Raw genomic sequence first — 17,294 nt, 5'->3', positions numbered from 1 at the left:
CCCGCCTCTCCCGAGGGGGGTTCTTGCACGCAGCCAAACGTGCTCCAGTTAAATGCAGAAGTCAGCGGGTTGGAGCCGGCTTCCTGACACGCTGTCAATTTCAGCGCATTTAACCACCCACCTGCTCCCAAACCCACTCACTCTTTTTTGTTAAAAATTCACCCCTATGAATCCATATACTGTGGAAATGGTTTTTAATATACAGCTATTGTGTCGTACAAATCACCATATCTAAAGCATCACTGAGTAATCAGAAGGTTAATCAGACCAAGGGAAGAATATTAAGGCTTCTTATGAAACAAGCAAAATAGCAGACAACATTCCAAAGAGGGGAAAATTATCAGATTACTGAAATATAATCACATGTTGTCATAAGGCTTAAATAATTGGAGTGAACACAATATTGGCCCAAAACCTATGGCAGAAGGCCAATTTGTATTATACAACAACCAATTGGATTTAATAAAGCTGTCAGCCATATCAAGGGATTTGGCAGAGTTGTTATTGTTAATCACTGATTTTATTGTTCACAATTTTACCCACCATTGACTCACAATGCTGCAAAATGTTCACTTTGAAGTGACATAGAAAATGAATATTGGGAAATATGCTTTGATTGGGGTGGGAAAGGGGTACAATTCATTTACTTACGCAGTGGACTTAATTTTCTCAATAGGGACTCTCTTGAGCTACAGAAAGTAGAAACTTGGGGTGGGGGGGAGAAATTCATATTAGCCAGGAAAGTTGCTGGGGAGTTAACGGCCGCCGAAAATGGCCGCAACGCCAATGAAGCTAAATTCGTCTGGGGGGGATGGAGATTGTTGGCACAGCGCTTACCTGCTGTGCAATGCCATCCTGTAGGCATCCCTGGAGACATCCAAGGCGAAGTTTGTGTGCAGGTGCGGCGTTGCAGCTTCTTACAGCCCCCGGAAGTGAGGCTGTGGAGCACGCAAGGAATTGTGGGTAATGAAGAGACCCGAGAATTAAAGGGGCCATGCACACTGAAGCAATACAAATTAAAATTAAGTGAAACAATGCAGTTTTCATCCTTTAAAAAAAATATTTAACATTAAGAAGTCCCAAATGTGAATATTCAGCTCAGAATTACCTTCCTAACCTCAAAAAATGGGAAAAATGCCTCAGCACCAACACAAATGGCTCAGCAAGCCAAGGAAGGGGCTCTCAAGGTCTCGCACGCAGGACTCCAGCTTTGTGCAGCGGCTCAACACTGCAAGATAGGCCCTCCACCCACAGGAGGCCCTCCACCCACAGGAGGCCCTCCAGAAAGAATGATGTGGGAGTGCATCACCGAGGCAGTCACTGCCAGCAGTGTCGCCCCCACCACCTGGCTCCAGTGCCCAGAGAAGTTTCATGACCTCAGACCACTGGTCAAGGCCAGTGAATGCATAATCTAAAGCTATCTCCTACCAACTAATGTAAAGGGCAGAGAGGTGAAAGAATTTCTGATGTGTGTTCAGGAGAACTTTCTTGGTCAATATGTTTCTGGCCCAATGAGGAAGGAGGCATTGCTGGATCTGGTTCTGAGGAATGAGGTGGGTCAAGTGGAGCAAGTGTCAGTAGGGGAACATTTAGGGAAGTGATCATAGTATCATAAGGTTTAGATTAGCTATGGAAAAGGGCAAGGAGCAATCTAAAGTAAAAATACTTAATTGGAGGAGAGCCAATTTCAGTGGGTTGAGAATGGATCTGGCCCAGATAAACTGGAATCAAAGATTGACAGGCAAAACTGGAATTGAACAATGGGCTGCCTTTAAAGAGGAGATGGTTCTGGTACAGTCAAGGTACATTCCCATGAAGGGGAAAGGTGGGACAACCAAAGCCAGAGCGCCCTGGATGAGGAAAGAGAGAGAGAGTAAGATGAAGCAGAAAAAGGGGGTGTATAACAGATGTCAAGTTGAGAATACAAGATAGAATCAGGCTGAATAAAGAGGAGGTACTAGAAAGGCTGGCTGTACTTAAAGTAGATAAGCCACCAGGACCGGATGGGATGCATCCTAGGATGCTGAGGGAGGGAAGGGTGGAAATTGCGGAGGTACTAGCCATAAACTTCCAATCCTCCTTAGATACGGGGGTGGTGCCAGAGGACTGGAGAATTGCAAATATTACACCCTTGTTTAAAAAAGGGTGCAAGGATAAACCCAGCAACTACAGACCAGTCAGTTTAACCTTGGTAGTGGGGAAGCTTTTAGAAACGATAATCCTGGACAAAATTAACAGTCACTTGGATTTGTCAAAGGCAAATCATGTTTAACTAACTTGATCGAGTTTTTTGATGAGTTAACAGAGAGGGTTAATGAGGGCAATGTGGTTGATGTGGTGTACATAGACTTCTAAAAGGCATTTGATAAAGTGCCACACAATAGGCTTGCCAGCAAAGTTGAAGTCCATGGAATAAAAGGGACAGTGGCAGCATGGATACAAAATTGGCTAAGTGACAGGAAACAGAGAGTAGTGGTGAACGGTTGTTTTTCGGATTGGAGGAAGGTACACAGTGGTGTTCCCCAGAGGTCAGTACTAGGACCACTGCTTTTCTTGATATATATCAATGACTTGGACTAGGGTGCACAGGGCACAATTTCAAAATTTGCAGATGACACAAAACTTGGAAGTATAGTGAACAGTGAGGAGGATAGTGATAGACTTCAAGAGGACATAGACAGACTGGTGGAATGGGCGGACACGTGGCAGATGAAATTTAACACAGAAAAGTGCAAAGTGATACATTTTAGTAGGAAGAACAAGGAGAGACAATATAAACTAAAGGGTACAATTCTAAAGGGGGTGCATGAACAGAGACACTTGGGGGTATATGTGCACAAATCGTTGAAGGTGACAGGGCAGGTTGAGAAAGCGGTTGGAAAAGCATACGGGATCCTGGGCTTCATAAATAGAGGCATAGAGTACAAAAGCAAGGAGGTTATGATGAACTGGTTCGGCCTCAACTGGAGTATTGTATCCAATTCTGGGCACCACACTTTAGGAAGGATGCGAAGACCTTAGAGAGGGTGCAGAAAAGATTACCGAGAATGGTTCCAGGGAAGAGGGGCTTCAGTTACATGGATAGACTGGAGTTGTTCTTCTTACAGCAGAAAAGGCTGAGAGGAAATTTGATAGAGGTGTTCAAAATCATGAGGGGTCTAGACAGAGTAGATAGAGAGAAATTGCTCCCATTGGCGGAAGTGTCAAGAACCAGAGGCCACAGGTTTAAGGTGATTGGCAGAAGAACCAAAGGCGGCATGAGGAAAAAAAAATTACGCAGCCAGTGATTATGATCTGGAATGCACTGCCTGAAAAGGTGGAGGAGGCAGATTCAATCTGGCTTTCAAAAGGGAATAGAATAAGTATCTGAAAGAAGACATTTTGCAGGGCTATGTGGAAAGGGCTGAAGTGTTCTTGCAGAGAGCTGGCATGGGCTTGACGGGCCGAATGGCCTCCTTCTGTGCTGTAATCATTCTATGATTCTAACTGCGCCACTAGCCTCACACACTGCTCAATGCACGACCCCCACCCCCAATCACTCACCTACCAATAATCTGCACCAATCACAAGGCACATCTCCCATTCCTAGCCTCACCTCACCTCTTTGGAGGAGACGGTGCAGGCCATTCTTGGCAGGGGCATGGTTGAGCCCTTGGCCAGTGGCGGGACTGAAAGGATACAAGATACGGGTATTGTAAAGTCTGTGGGTTGTATAGCGAAGTAATACACAGACTACAAGAGTAACTTAAACAGGACTTTACTATTTGAAGGTCAGGGCGAATCTGCCCAATAAATCCTGACACAGCACTTATATACTGGTGTGGTCACCGTCGGTATTACAGTATACAGCTGCCAAGATAAAGTAGTGCCACACCTAAAATAGTTCTCTTAAAGGTGAACGGTTACATACGATAGTTCTCTTAAAGGTAGAACAGTTACATACACTACAATCCTCCCTTTTTAGCTTACAACATACTTATTCCCCATTAACCATATCATTAGAACATATATACAAATTATGTAAAACAGTTCACAGATTCAGTCTCTCTGGAGGTCTCCTGACTCTGTCCGGATAACGCCTCGGTGGTGTAGTAGTTTTCGGCGGGGTAGTAGGTTCTTCCGGCAAGGCCGATTCAGCTTGAAGGACAGTGTCAGGGTCATCTGATTCCAGTATTACCAGATCGGAGGTAGGTGCTCTGGGTATCTCTGTTTCTACATTAGCCGTGTAAGGTTGTGGAGTAGGTTGGCTCTTTGTGGATGACCCTATGATCTGGTCAACATGGCGCCTTATTATGCTGTCACCAATGTCCACTGTATACAGCAGCGGCCCTAGCCTTTTTACAATAGTTCCAGGCTGCCATTTCTCGGTACGGTAGTCCCGGGCCAAAACTTGCTGACCTGTCTGAAAAGATCTAGTTGGCCTTTCATTCATGCCCTGGAATTGCCGGTTCTCTACGTCCCTTCTGACGTTTGGCTTAATCAAATCCAGCCGGCATTTCAGTCTTCTATTGAAAAACATCATGGCGGGAGTTTGATTTGTGACCGCATGTGTTGCATTCCTGTACGTCAACAAGAAGTTATCTACCTTATGTTGTAAGTTGATGTTCTCATTACCCATGGCCTTTATGGCCTTCTTGAAGGTCTGGACAAACCTTTCAGCTAAGCCATTGGTGGCGGGATGGTATGGGGCTGACGTGTAGTGCTTGACCCCATTGCTTTTTAAGAACTTCCTGAATTCTTCGGACACAAATTGTGGTCCATTATCAGAACAGACCTGTTCCGGCAGCCCATTCCTGGCAAACATGGTCCTTAATACTGTGATGGTTTTTTCCGTGGTGGTGGAGGACATCTTTATTACCTCCGGCCACTTGGAGTGTGCATCCACCGCTATTAGAAACATTGAGTCCATAAATGGACCAGCAAAGTCGATGTGTACCCTTTGCCAAGGAGATGAGGGCCACTCCCATGGATGCAGAGGAGCTTGTGGTGGCGCGTTTTGGACCTTCTGGCATCCTAGACAACTCTTGGTTATTTCCTCGATGTCTCCATCAATACCTGGCCACCACACAAACGCTCTTGCTAGGTTCTTCATTTTCACTCCACCCAGATGCCCCTCGTGAAGTTCCTTTAGCACCTTATGCTGAAGTTTGGGTGGAATCACCACTCTCGATCCACACATCAAGGTTCCTCGGCACACTGACAGCTGTTCTTTCCGTTGCGAAAATGCTGGCAGTGTTGGTTCGCCATGTGCTGGCCATCCCTCCACTGTTAGATCGTAGACCCGTGAGAGAGTCGGGTCATTTCTTGTTTCATTCTCGATCATCGAATTGGTTACTGGTAGACATTCTACTATGGATGAGTGGAACATTTCTACCGGGTCCACTGTAGCCGCCTCTTCTACTACCGGCAACGGTAGGCGCGATAACCCATCAGCATTTCCATGCTGTTTGGAGCTTTTGTATTCAATGTCATATTGGTGTGCCCCAAGTAACACGGACCACCTCTGTAACCTTTGCGCTGTCATAGTGGAAACGGCCTTGTTAGGGTTGAATATGGACACCAACGGCTGGTGGTCTGTCAGTAATGTGAACTTCTTGCCCTGCAGGTAATGATTGAATTTCTTTACTCCCCACACAAGGCTGAGGGCCTCCCTGTCTATCTGAGCGTAATTTCACTCCGCGGAGGTCAACGATCGGGACGCAAATGCGACTGGCCTTTCCGAGCCATTTGGTAACTTGTGTGAAAGTACTGCTCCAATTCCATAAGGGGAAGCATCACAAGCTAGACGAAGAGGTAACGTTGGGTTGAAATGAGCCAACACTTCCTCAGAGGTAATCAACGCCTTGCTTCTGCGAAAGGCCTTTTTAACAGTCCTCGCTCCACTTCCATGGCACTTCTTTCCGTAACAGAGCATTCAGCGGATGTAGCACCGTGGATAAATTTGGCAGAAACTTGTGATAATAATTAATCAACCCCAGAAACGATCTCAACTGTGAAACGTTTTCCGGAGCGGGGGCCTTCACGACAGCTTCTATCTTGTCAGGCGACTTGTGCAGCCCCTCTTGGTCAATGACATGACCGCAGTACGAGATCCGTTTCTGGAAGAACTCACATTTCTGGCGATTAACTCGAAGGCCATATTCCTTCAACCTGGTGAGCACCAGTTCCAAATTTGTGAGGTGTTCCTCCTCGTCTTCTCCCGTAATCAGGATATCGTCCAAGTAACACTGCGTGCTTGGAACACCTTGTAAGACCTGCTCCATTGCCCTCTGCCAAATTGCTGGAGCCGAAGCTACTCCAAAAACCAGTCTATTATAACGATACAAGCCTCTGTGCATGTTGATTGTGAGATACTGATGCGACTCTTCCTCGACTTCCATTTGTAAGTATGCCTGTGCCAGGTCTATCTTGGTGAAGTGTTGCCCGCCAGACAATGAAGCAAAGATATCCTCAATCCGCGGAAGCGGGTATTGTACCGTGTGAAGCACCGGATTAACTGTGATCTTGAAATCTCCGCAGATGCGGACCTTCCCCAGTCCCCCTGGCTTGTTACTTGATGAGGACTTCATGACGGGAACAATGGGCGTGGCCCACTCACTCCAGTCCACCTTAGACAGTACCCCTGAACGTTCAAGCTCTTCCAGTTCTGCCTCCACAGCAGGTCGTATCGCGTAAGGTACCGATCTGGCTTTGAAAAATTTTGGGCTTGCATGTTCTGCAATCTTGATTTTTGCTTTAATTCCTCTCAGTGTTCCCAGTCCTTGCTGGAATACCTCTTTAGCTTCGTCCAATATTCTGGACAACCGTTCAGGTTTGACCTCTTCCTTCCCGGAATCTACCGTCATTGTGTTTAGTGAATGCCAGTCTATCTTTATTTTCCTGATCCACTCCCGTCCCAGAAGTGGTGGACCTCCCTCGGGCAGCACATACAAGTCCATCCTTTGGTGATCTTTGTCTTTGTATCTCACCTTGACTTCTATCTTTCCGATGGGGTATACTTTGTGCCCCGTGTATGTCTTCAATACTATCTCCGTATCCCGTAGGGGAATATGTTTGAATAACTTTTTGTAATCATGCTTATTCATGACCGTCAACGCCGATCCGGTGTCCACTTCCATCTTCACTTGGACTTTTGCAATCTGTAGTGTGATCCAGATAGTTTGTCGGTCAGGTTCTTTACTCACATTATGACTCCTCAGACTACCCAGTGCCTTGCTGTTGGAGTCTGAGTCCGAATTCTGTTCATCTGGACTCTTCCCAGTCACCTCATGTACCTTTCTGTACTTCTTCTGCGGTGACTTATTATTGTTGTTCTTCTTTCCTGACCGGCATACCTTAGCTATGTGGCCAAGCTTGCCACATTTCCTACAGTCCTGGTTTTTAACCCAGCATTGGTTCTGGTCGTGTGTTGTCTTCCCACAACGAGAACATTTCGTTGTACCCGAAGTCATTTGATCCACACTGAGTACCGCTGTCTTCCGCTGCATTTCCGCCGTGCCTCTCGCTGCAGCTTCGTGCGATGCTGCAATAAGGACAGCCTTATGAAGTGTAAGATCGTTCTCTTCGAGTAGTCGTTTTTGCGTTCCTTCCTTTGACAATCCACACACGAACTTGTCTCGCAATGCCTCTGTCAGATTTCCTCTAAAAACTGGCAGTATTTCGCTAGTCTACGCAGCTCGACCAAGTACTCCGCGTTGCTTTCCTCTTTTCGTTGCGTTCTCCCGTAAAATTTAGATCGTTCCGCTAACATCAGCGGTGCGGGGTTAAAATGATCCTTCAGGACAGCAACAATATTATCGAAAGACTGATCCGCCGGTTTAGCTGGTGATAGGAGATGCTTCAATAACCCGTATGTCCTCGCACCCATTGAGTTTAATAAGGTTAGAGCTTTTTCATAATTTGCTATCTTATTAGCCGTACAATATATCTCGATGCGTTCTACATACGTGGGCCAGTCTTCCACCTCGGCATTGAAACCGTTGCTGTTACTATGCTTAGGCATCTTCACACTCTTCCTGAGAAACAACAACAATATTCTTTCTTTAACTCTTTTTTTTTCCAAGATGGCGGTTTCCCCACGCTTATCTTCTTTCCCCGCCCCTTTCAAAATGGCGGTTCCCGCTTCTGTCTTTTTCTCCGCCTACTGGCGGCTTCCCGCGGTTTCCCGCGCTTATCTTCTTTCCCCGCCCACTTTCAAGATGGCGGTTCCCGCTTTTCTTCCCCTGGCGGGAGGGGTAAGCTTTTCCCTCGGGCGACGGCCGCTGGCTTTCGGGGTTCGCAGCCTGCTCTTCGGCTTCAGCGCGTTCCCTCTCTCGGCCGGGCAACCGGCTCTGGGTACAACCCGTTGACGGCGAACGGTCTCAGCTGCTGGCTGGATCTCGCTCAGTCTCCCTCGGGCTCTGTCTCTCCCGCTCGCGCAGCTCTCGCTCGCTCTCTCTCGGGCTCTGTCTCTCCCGTTCGCGCGGCTCTCGCTCGGGCTCTGTCTCTCCTGCTCGCGCGGCTCTCAATCGCGCCTCCCAGCCCTCTCGCAGTCCGGTGCTTCCCTCCCCGGCTGCGGCTGAGTTCTCCGCGATTTATTTATTTTATCTCTTCCCGCGCCTTACGATCCCGGTCGCAGCGCTTCGTGGCCTCGGTCACTGTCCGACCTTTTTCACCCAATCGCTCCTCCCAGCCTCTCGCAGTCCGGTGCTTCCTCCCCGGCTGCGGCTGCGTTCTCCGCGGTTTATTTATTTTTATCTCTTCCCGCGCCTTACGATCCGGTCGCAGCACTTCGTGGCCTCAGTCACTGTCTGGCCTTTTTCACCCCAATCGCGCCTTCCAGCTTCTCGCAGTCCGGTGCTTTCCTCCCCGGCTGTGGCTGAGTTCTCCGTGGCTTATTTATGTTTATATCTTCCCGCGCCTTACGATCCCGGTCGCAGCGCCTCGTGGTCGCGGTCTTTACTATTCGAAGGTCAGGGCGAATCTGCCCAATAAATCCTGACACAGCACTTATATACTGGTGTGGTCACCGTCGGTATTACAGTATACAGCAGCCAAGATAAAGTAGTGCCACACCTAAAATAGTTCTCTTAAAGGTGAACGGTTACATACGATAGTTCTCTTAAAGGTAGAACAGTTACATACACTACAGGTATCTACATACGTTATCCTCCTTCTCGTATGCACCTCATGCTCTCCCGCCCTCCCATCACCACAAATCCACTTGGGCCTTCCTCATTTCACACACCCAAGAAATGCAGCCTGCCCAGCCAGTGGGTGACCAAGAAGAGGGAGAGGAGAGTGAAGAAGAACAAGAAGAAGAAGATTGATTTGACACTCCCAGCCACCAGCTCCTCAAGGTCAAACAGCAAGGACATTTGCAGGGTCCCCCACTAAAATTCAACAGCCTTCCACCAGCCATGCTGCAGCCACTGGGGTAGCACTGCGTGACATCAGTAGGATAGGCAAAGGCACACACAAGACACTTACTAAGAGAATGCATACAGGTGATGAGTTGATTTCTTGATGTCACATTGGATGGATAGAGCTGTATATAGGTGGATTAGAAAGTTTGCTTTGTGGTGGCTTGTATTTCAGCAGCGTGGCCAAGAGGACATTGTGATGGTCAGTAACAGATGGAAGGTAAGGTGGGGGACTAATGTTGGAAGGTGAATTGGGGTTGTGGTCACTGGGACTGAAGGCAGATGATTCCCTCCCGTATATTCCGGCCACAAAGGAGCTGTCTGGGATGCATCCTTTCATCTGCTTCCTCCTCTTCGGCTTCCTCCTCTTCTATGTCTTCCCCTTCCCTTTGCAAGCGGATGCTGTCAATCTGAAATGATAGCATAAAATGCTGGAAATACTCAGCTGGTCAAGCAGCGTCTCAACCTGAGACGTGTACTCTGTTTTTCTCTCCATGGATGTTGCCTCACCTATTGAGTATTTGCAGCATTTTCTGTCGTCTCAAAGGCCTTCATTTACCATCCAAGCCCTTGCAAGCATCCAGCAGCAATCCCTACACACTTAAAAAACTTTTAACATCTATTTCAGCAAGCCACTACTTCAATAAATAAAAAAACCACTCCAAAAGCTTAAATACAAACATACCTGAAAGATGTGTGCGTCCCTTTAAGAGGTGCTGCCATCGCCACTGTCAGCCTGCTTGCATAATCTGCCATGCTTAGGACCCAGTGCGGAATTCAGCGCTAGGATCGAAGTTCGCTTTGGAAACATTAAGTCAGCATTGCACACCTATTGACGTCACCACAATGCCATTTTTTCCAGCATGGCGCTGCCAGTTACCGGCAGCGCAAAGGTAAGCTCAAAAATGGCGGCATCCGCAGGAACCACCGCCTGCTGGTGAAAGAGCGTGCCCGCCATTTTGCCGCCATTTAATGGCGCTGAGGGGAGCAATTTCTAGCCCTTGGTCTTTAACTGTAAGCACTTGTAATCAACACTTCTAAGGAATATGCTTGAAAGACAGTGTTCAGGTTTCTTTTTATAGCTAGACAGATAATGGTAAGGTATATAAGACATCTACATGATATATATCAGAGTTTAAATATTTAGGAGACATAAAGTAGCTCCCACATACTAAAATGATGAGTACAAGGGATTCATTTTAATATCTTATAAACTCTTGAACTCTCACATATTTGCAGTTACACTTCATGATATGTTTTATATTTCATGAAAAGTAGGTTTAAGTTTCCTATTTTTTTTCAAGTCAGCTGGCTGGATCAAGCAGCCTTGTAATGGAGGATTATATTAGTGAAGGTGGACTCCAATTTATTCAAGAGAATATTTACTTCTAGTTCAAATTTAAGATCCCTTATGTATTCACATTTGTAACTGGGATAATTCAAATATCTACTGAAAAGGAAGTACTATACCAATTTCCAATAATGTATCTCTGGTATAACAACAGAAAATGCTGGAAATACTCAGCAGGCCAGGCAGCATCCGTGGAGAGAGAAACAAGAGTTAACGTTTCAGGTCTGGGACCCTTCATCAGAACTGGAAAAAGCTGGAGATGTAACAGATATTAAGCAAGTGCTGAGACAGCGGGGGGGTTTAGGAGGGGAGGAAGGAATTGAAAGAACATGCTGTGAAAATGTCGCAAATGGGAATGGCAAAATCATACTGAATGAAAAATGGGGGCAGGGATTATTATCTGAAATTGTTGAACTCTATGTTGAGTCCGGCAGGCTGTAAAGTGCCCAATCGAAAGGTGAGGTGCTGTTCCTCGAGCTTACGTTGAGCTTCATTAGAACAATGTAATAGGCCGACGACAGAGAGATCAGAGTGGGAGTGAAGTGGAGAATTAAAGTGACAGGTGACCGGAAGCTCAGGGTCACCCTTACGGACTGAACGGAGGTGTCCCGCAAAGCGGTCGCTCAATCTGCGTTTGGTCTCCCCAATGTAGAGGAGACCGCATCGTGATCAGCGAATACAGTATATTAAATTGCAAGAAGTACAAGTAAATCGCTGGAAGGGGTGTTTGGGGCCCCGGACAGTGGGAAGGGAGAAGGTAAAAGGGCATGTGTTGCATCTCCTGCGCTTGCACGGGAAGGTGCCAGGTGAAGGAGAAGGGCTGTTGGGGGTGATTGAGGAGTCTCTGCACCTGCTTAATATCTGTTATATCTCCAGCTTTTTCCAGTTCTGATGAAGGGTCCCAGACCTGAAATGTTAACCCTGTTTCTCTCTCCACGGATGCTGCCTGGCCTGCTGAGTATTTCCAGCATTTTCTGTTGTTATTTCAGATTTCCAGCATCCGCAGTATTTTGCTATTTTCATAATGTATCTCTGGTATTTCATTAAAAAAAAACGAATCTGCCCCATGACATTAGGGTAACTGGCATCATCTAACCACTACTTCTTGATTTGTTTTGCCTGCTACCCTACTCTTTTCATCGCACAGTGTCAGCTGTGGCTCAGTTGGTAGAATCCTTACCTCGGAGTCAGAAGGTTGTGGGTTCAAGTCCCACTCCTGAGACTTGAGCACAAAAAATCTGGGCTGACACTCCAGTACAGTGCTGAGGGAGTGCTGCACTGTCGGAGGTGCCGTCTTTCGGATGAGATGTAAAACCGAGTCTGCCCTCTCAGGTGGAAGTAAAAGATCCCATGGCACTATATCGAAGAAGAGCACAGGAGTTATCCCTGGTGTCCTGGCCAATATTTATCCCTCAATCAACATCACTGAACAAGCAAATTATCTGGTCATTATCACATTGCTGTTTGTGGGAGCTTGCTGTGCGCAAATTGGCTGCCACGTTTCCTACATTACAACAGTGACTACACTTCAAAAAGTACTTCATTGGCTGTAAAGTGCTTTGGGATGTCCGGCGGTCGTGAAAGGCGCTATATAAATGCAAGTCTTTCTTTCAGTTTTGCTGTTGTCCTGCACTGTGCGCCTTAGCTCATCACCTAAATTTCTCTATTAAATTAAACCCTAATCTAGTCCTCAGAGGCTGATAGTTCAATGAGAAAAAAAAGGATGAAGGAAGGTCAATGTTAATCATTGGTAATATTAATATAGCCAACTATTCCATCATTCGCAACTAAGTGTAGTAGCTGCAGCTCTTACCTGTCGTGGAGGATGTGGTTCCTGGTAGCTGGGCAGGATTTTAAGGATAACACTTCCGCTGGCATTCTGGAGCATTTCCTGCAGGACCTTTGGATCATTCCCAACCTCTTTTCCATTCACCTCCTTGATGATATCGCCTACATGAAGTAAACCCTGCTGGTCGATCATGCCTCCATGGAGAATTCGAGCAATCACAAGCTCACTGTTTTCCACCCTGAATGTCACACCCTGGAAAGGATTATTACTACTTGTTATTGACTGGCAGCCGTTCGTTCTAAAATAATCACTTTTTTGTCACAGAATGAGAAAGTTTTCCAACTGCATTTAAATTTAAAATAATGATTCAAACAGACAATATTACATCTGGAGCCCAAGAACACACCACCACATCAAACACCTGATCATTTTTCTCAGCTCACTGTGACTATTCTCAATGAAAAAATTGACACAAAATGCTCTGCATTTGATGATCCCAGTGCATCTATGTGGTGATTATTCCTTGTTTAGTAAAAGTATTGTGATTGGTTGTTTGTTAACTGCCTTGGGATATATGTTGTAATCTCATTGGTAGTTGATGATCACATGATGTGTTGTGGCCACCTTAAATTCAGTTCTTTTCCAGCTTTGGTTGGGACTGGATGTGGGAAGATGTGCTGCAGATTTTAAAGTTAATAAAGCCTAGCTTTGGAAGGCAAATCTATTCTTTATTTCAATTTATTAACTTTATGTTAGAATGGAGCGATATCTTCAACCAGAACGATTCAAGGCTGACCCCAATTCTGCTGGAGTGGATGATAAATGGAAACATTGGTATTGTACATTTAAAAACTTTTTGGGCGTGTTGGATCAAGAGTCTCTAAATAAGCTGAATATGCTGATCAACTACATTGCTCCGGATGTATATAAATATATTTTGGACTGTAAAACTTATGAAGTGGCTATTTCTACATTGGAAAAGATTTTTGTTAAACCAAAGAATGAGGTATTTGCACGTCACCTTCTAGCTGCCCGTAGGCAGCAGGTGGGAGAATCTTTGGATACTTATTTACAAGCACTTCGGTGCCTTAGTGTTAACTGTAATTATAAGGCCGTGACGGCTGAAGAATATAAGGAAGAATCGGTACGGGATGCTTTTATTAATGGATTACTGTCTAGATCAATTCGTCAGCGGTTGTTAGAAAATAAGACTTTGGATCTTAAAAGTGCTTTTGAGCAAGCTTCTACATTGGATGTGGCTCAGAGAAGTTCGGATTCTTATGCTCTCTTTAATCGGCCTGCGACTATGGTTTCGGCAGTTTCGGATGAAAAGGAATTATGTGGACTTAATGGGAGTGGTTTACTAGATTCTGAAACAGTTTCTACTTCGGCGGCTGTTGCCTCTAGGATTCAGAAGTGTTATTTTTGTGGGAATATCCGGCACCCTCGTCTGAAGTGTCCTGCTCGGGAGGCTGTGTGTAGTAAATGCGGCAAGAGAGGTCATTATGCACGCGTGTGCAAATCATCAGGTTCAATTACCTCCTCCTCTCCTGGTGTGGGAGGGCCCTCCTCCACTACCTCCTCTGTGACTATTCAGCCTTTAGATAGGGCGTTTATTGCATCAATTTCTGCTGCATTTGCTCATGGCCTAAACAAAGCTATAGTTACGGCTCAAGTTAATGGGTTGGAAGTGAAGGCCCTTATAGATACGGGCAGTACTGAGAGTTTTATAAGTCTTCAGTTTGCGAAGGAGAAGCATTTGAAAATTTCGCCTGTTACGTATCAGGTGTGTATGGCTCAGACGACCCTTACTTCACAAATAGCTGGTTGTTGCTTTGTGAAAATGATTCTTCTAGGTAATATGTATACTGATATACGCCTATCTGTTTTGCCTAATCTCTGTGCGGATATTTTGATTGGACATGATGTGCTTCAGTTACACGAGTCTCTTAGTCTTTCATTTGGAGGGACTAAGCCACCTTTATCTATTTGTGGATTAACCCCTTTATCTATTTCTCCATTATCACTTTTTTCCAATTTGATGTCGGATTGTAAGCCAATTGCTACCAAGTCAAGAAGATATAGTAGTCAGGATAGAGAATTTATTAATTCTGAAGTTCAACATCACTTATTGGAAGGAATCATTGAACCTAGTTGTTCGCCTTGGCGAGCACAGGTAGTTGTCACGACTAATGAGAGACACAAGAAACGAATGGTGATAGACTATTCCCAAACTATTAATAGGTATACTCAATTAGATGCGTACCCTTTGCCTAAGATTGATGAGCTTATCAACAAAGTATCTCAGTATAAGGTTCTTAGCACTATTGATTTAAAGAGTGCTTATCATCAGATTCCTATTGTTAAGAAGGATCAACCATATACGGCCTTTGAGGCTGGTGGAAAGCTGTATCAGTTTTGCCGAATACCATTTGGTGTTACTAATGGTGTTGCTTGTTTTCAACGGGCAATGGATGCTTTTATAAGTGATAACTCCCTCTCTGACACCTTTTCATACTTAGATGATATCACAGTGTGTGGCAAATCAAGGGTGGAGCATGATTCTAATTTAAAAAGATTCCTTCAAGCTGCGGAAAAAGTTGGTTTAACTTTTAACAAAGAGAAATGTATCTTTTCGACTACTGAGGTAAATCTATTGGGGTATATTATCTCGGGAAACAAGATTAAACCAGATCCAGAACGTCTGCGACCATTGATTGATTTACCTTGTCCTACTAATTCTAAGGCTTTGCAACGAGTTGTTGGACTGTTTTCTTATTATTCTAATTGGATTGCAAATTTTTCACGGAAGATCTGGCCTCTTATTTGGGTTACGACATATCCTCTATCATGGGAGGCCAGGACATGTTTTGAGAATTTTAAAAAGGATATTTTAGGAGCAGTTGTGCATTCTATTGATGAGCAGGTTCCCTTTGTGATTGAGACGGATGCTTCGGATTTTGCAATTGGGGCTACTCTGAACCAAAATGGAAGACCTGTGGCCTTTTTCTCACGTACTTTGAACAATAGTGAAAAAAGACATTCTTCAATAGAGAAAGAGGCATACGCAATAGTAGAAGCATTGCGTAAATGGAGACATTATTTATCGGGGCGACATTTCACGTTGGTAACTGATCAAAAATCTGTGTCCTTTATGTTTGATGTTAAACATTTTGGAAAGATCAAAAATGATAAAATAATGAGGTGGAGGATTGAGTTGGCATGTTACCATTTTGACATAGTTTATCGTCCGGGGAAGGATAATGTTGTTGCTGATGCACTGTCGAGGGCTTATTGTTCTGTGATTCACGGAGATACGCTTATTAATCTTCACAATGCCTTATGTCATCCTGGGGTTACGAGGATGATACACTTTGTATGCAGTAAGAACTTGCCTTTTTCAGTTGAAGACGTCAAGCGGATGACTTCATCATGTTCTATCTGTGCTCGGTGTAAACTGAATTTCTTTAAGCCTCAACGAGCTCATCTTATAAAGGCTACTTCTCCTTTTGAACGTTTGAGCGTCGATTTTAAGGGGCCTCTTCTTTCAACTACTCAAAACCGATATATATTTACTGTTGTGGATGAGTTTTCAAGGTTCCCTTTTGCTTTTCCTTGTGCAGATGTATCAGCTGCTACAGTTATTAAATGTCTGACTCAACTTTTTGTCATCTTTGGGATGCCTGCGTATATCCATTCGGATCAGGGAAGTTCTTTTATGTCTTCCCAGTTGAAGGAATACCTTCAGAGTCGGGGAATTTCTACTAGTAGAACTACCCCGTATAATCCCCAGGGTAATGGACAGTGCGAACGATACAATGGGGTGATCTGGAAGGCAGTTATGTTGGCTTTGACATCCCGGAACCTTAAGAATACACAGTGGGAAATGGTACTGCCTGATGCCCTGCATTCCATTAGATCATTGCTTTCAACGTCTACTAATGTGACCCCCCATGAAAGGCTCTTTAACTATCTGCGGAGATCTACTACGGGATATTCGGTACCTTCATGGCTTACTATGCAGGGACCTGTGTTGCTTCGATGCCATGTTAGATTGTCAAAATATGATCCTTTGGTGGAGGAGGTGGAGCTGTTGGAGGCAAATTCCCAATATGCTCATATTCGATTCCAAGATGGGAAAGAAAGTACTGTTTCAATTAAAGACTTGGCTCCTTGTGGTGGCCAGCCCTCTTCTGAGGATATTAACAATAGTCATGATTCAGATAATGTGGATGCTGTTACAGATACTACGAATATTTCCAATCCGATTGCAGATAATTATACTTCTATTAGTCAGCCCTTGATAGATGTTTATGACCGTCCCAGTTTACCTTCTGATGGGATTTCTAATCTGGAAACCGTTGAAAATCGGGATATGGATAGCCTTCCTGCTGAAGATACTTCTGTGCCTTCTGGTGTGGGAGGGCAAGGAATTTCACCAAGGTTAAGAAGGTCGACACGAACAAGATATCCGGTCGACCGATTGAAACTGGACTTTTAAATTGATAGTAATGTTTTAAAATTGTTGAAATATTATAGTATATTGTTTTAGTTGAGAGATACTTAATACTTATGTGCAATGTTACTATTTGTTGTTCACTTAGTATTGTGTCATGTGAACAGTTTTATTCTTGTTGTGCATAGTTTTAGTTGTAAATAATTAATTATAAATTGTAAAGGTTATTTAGGTTGGAGTATATTTTAAAAGGAGGGGTGAATGTGGTGATTATTCCTTGTTTAGTAAAAGTATTGT

At 44.7% G+C, this 17,294-nt stretch overlaps 1 protein-coding gene across 2 annotated transcripts in view; it reads right to left on the bottom strand.

The window, feature by feature from the left end:
- The window catches only part of mpp2b (MAGUK p55 scaffold protein 2b), a 667,238-nt gene that overhangs the window by 87,272 nt on the left and 562,672 nt on the right, over window positions 1–17,294 (bottom strand). For both annotated transcript variants that reach the window (XM_085966350.1, XM_085966349.1), the window contains one exon: window positions 12,566–12,793. In XM_085966350.1, coding sequence (XP_085822476.1) covers window positions 12,566–12,793 — 228 coding nt within the window. The remainder of the gene's footprint in view (window positions 1–12,565; window positions 12,794–17,294) is intronic.

This window comes from Somniosus microcephalus, chromosome 24 (genome assembly GCF_052327205.1).
Source record: "Somniosus microcephalus isolate GS21.2 chromosome 24, FLI_Smic_1.0, whole genome shotgun sequence".
Classification (NCBI taxonomy): domain Eukaryota; kingdom Metazoa; phylum Chordata; class Chondrichthyes; order Squaliformes; family Somniosidae; genus Somniosus; species Somniosus microcephalus.
The sequence above is the reverse complement of the archived record's forward strand: the minus strand, read 5'-3'. Positions and strand labels throughout refer to the sequence as shown.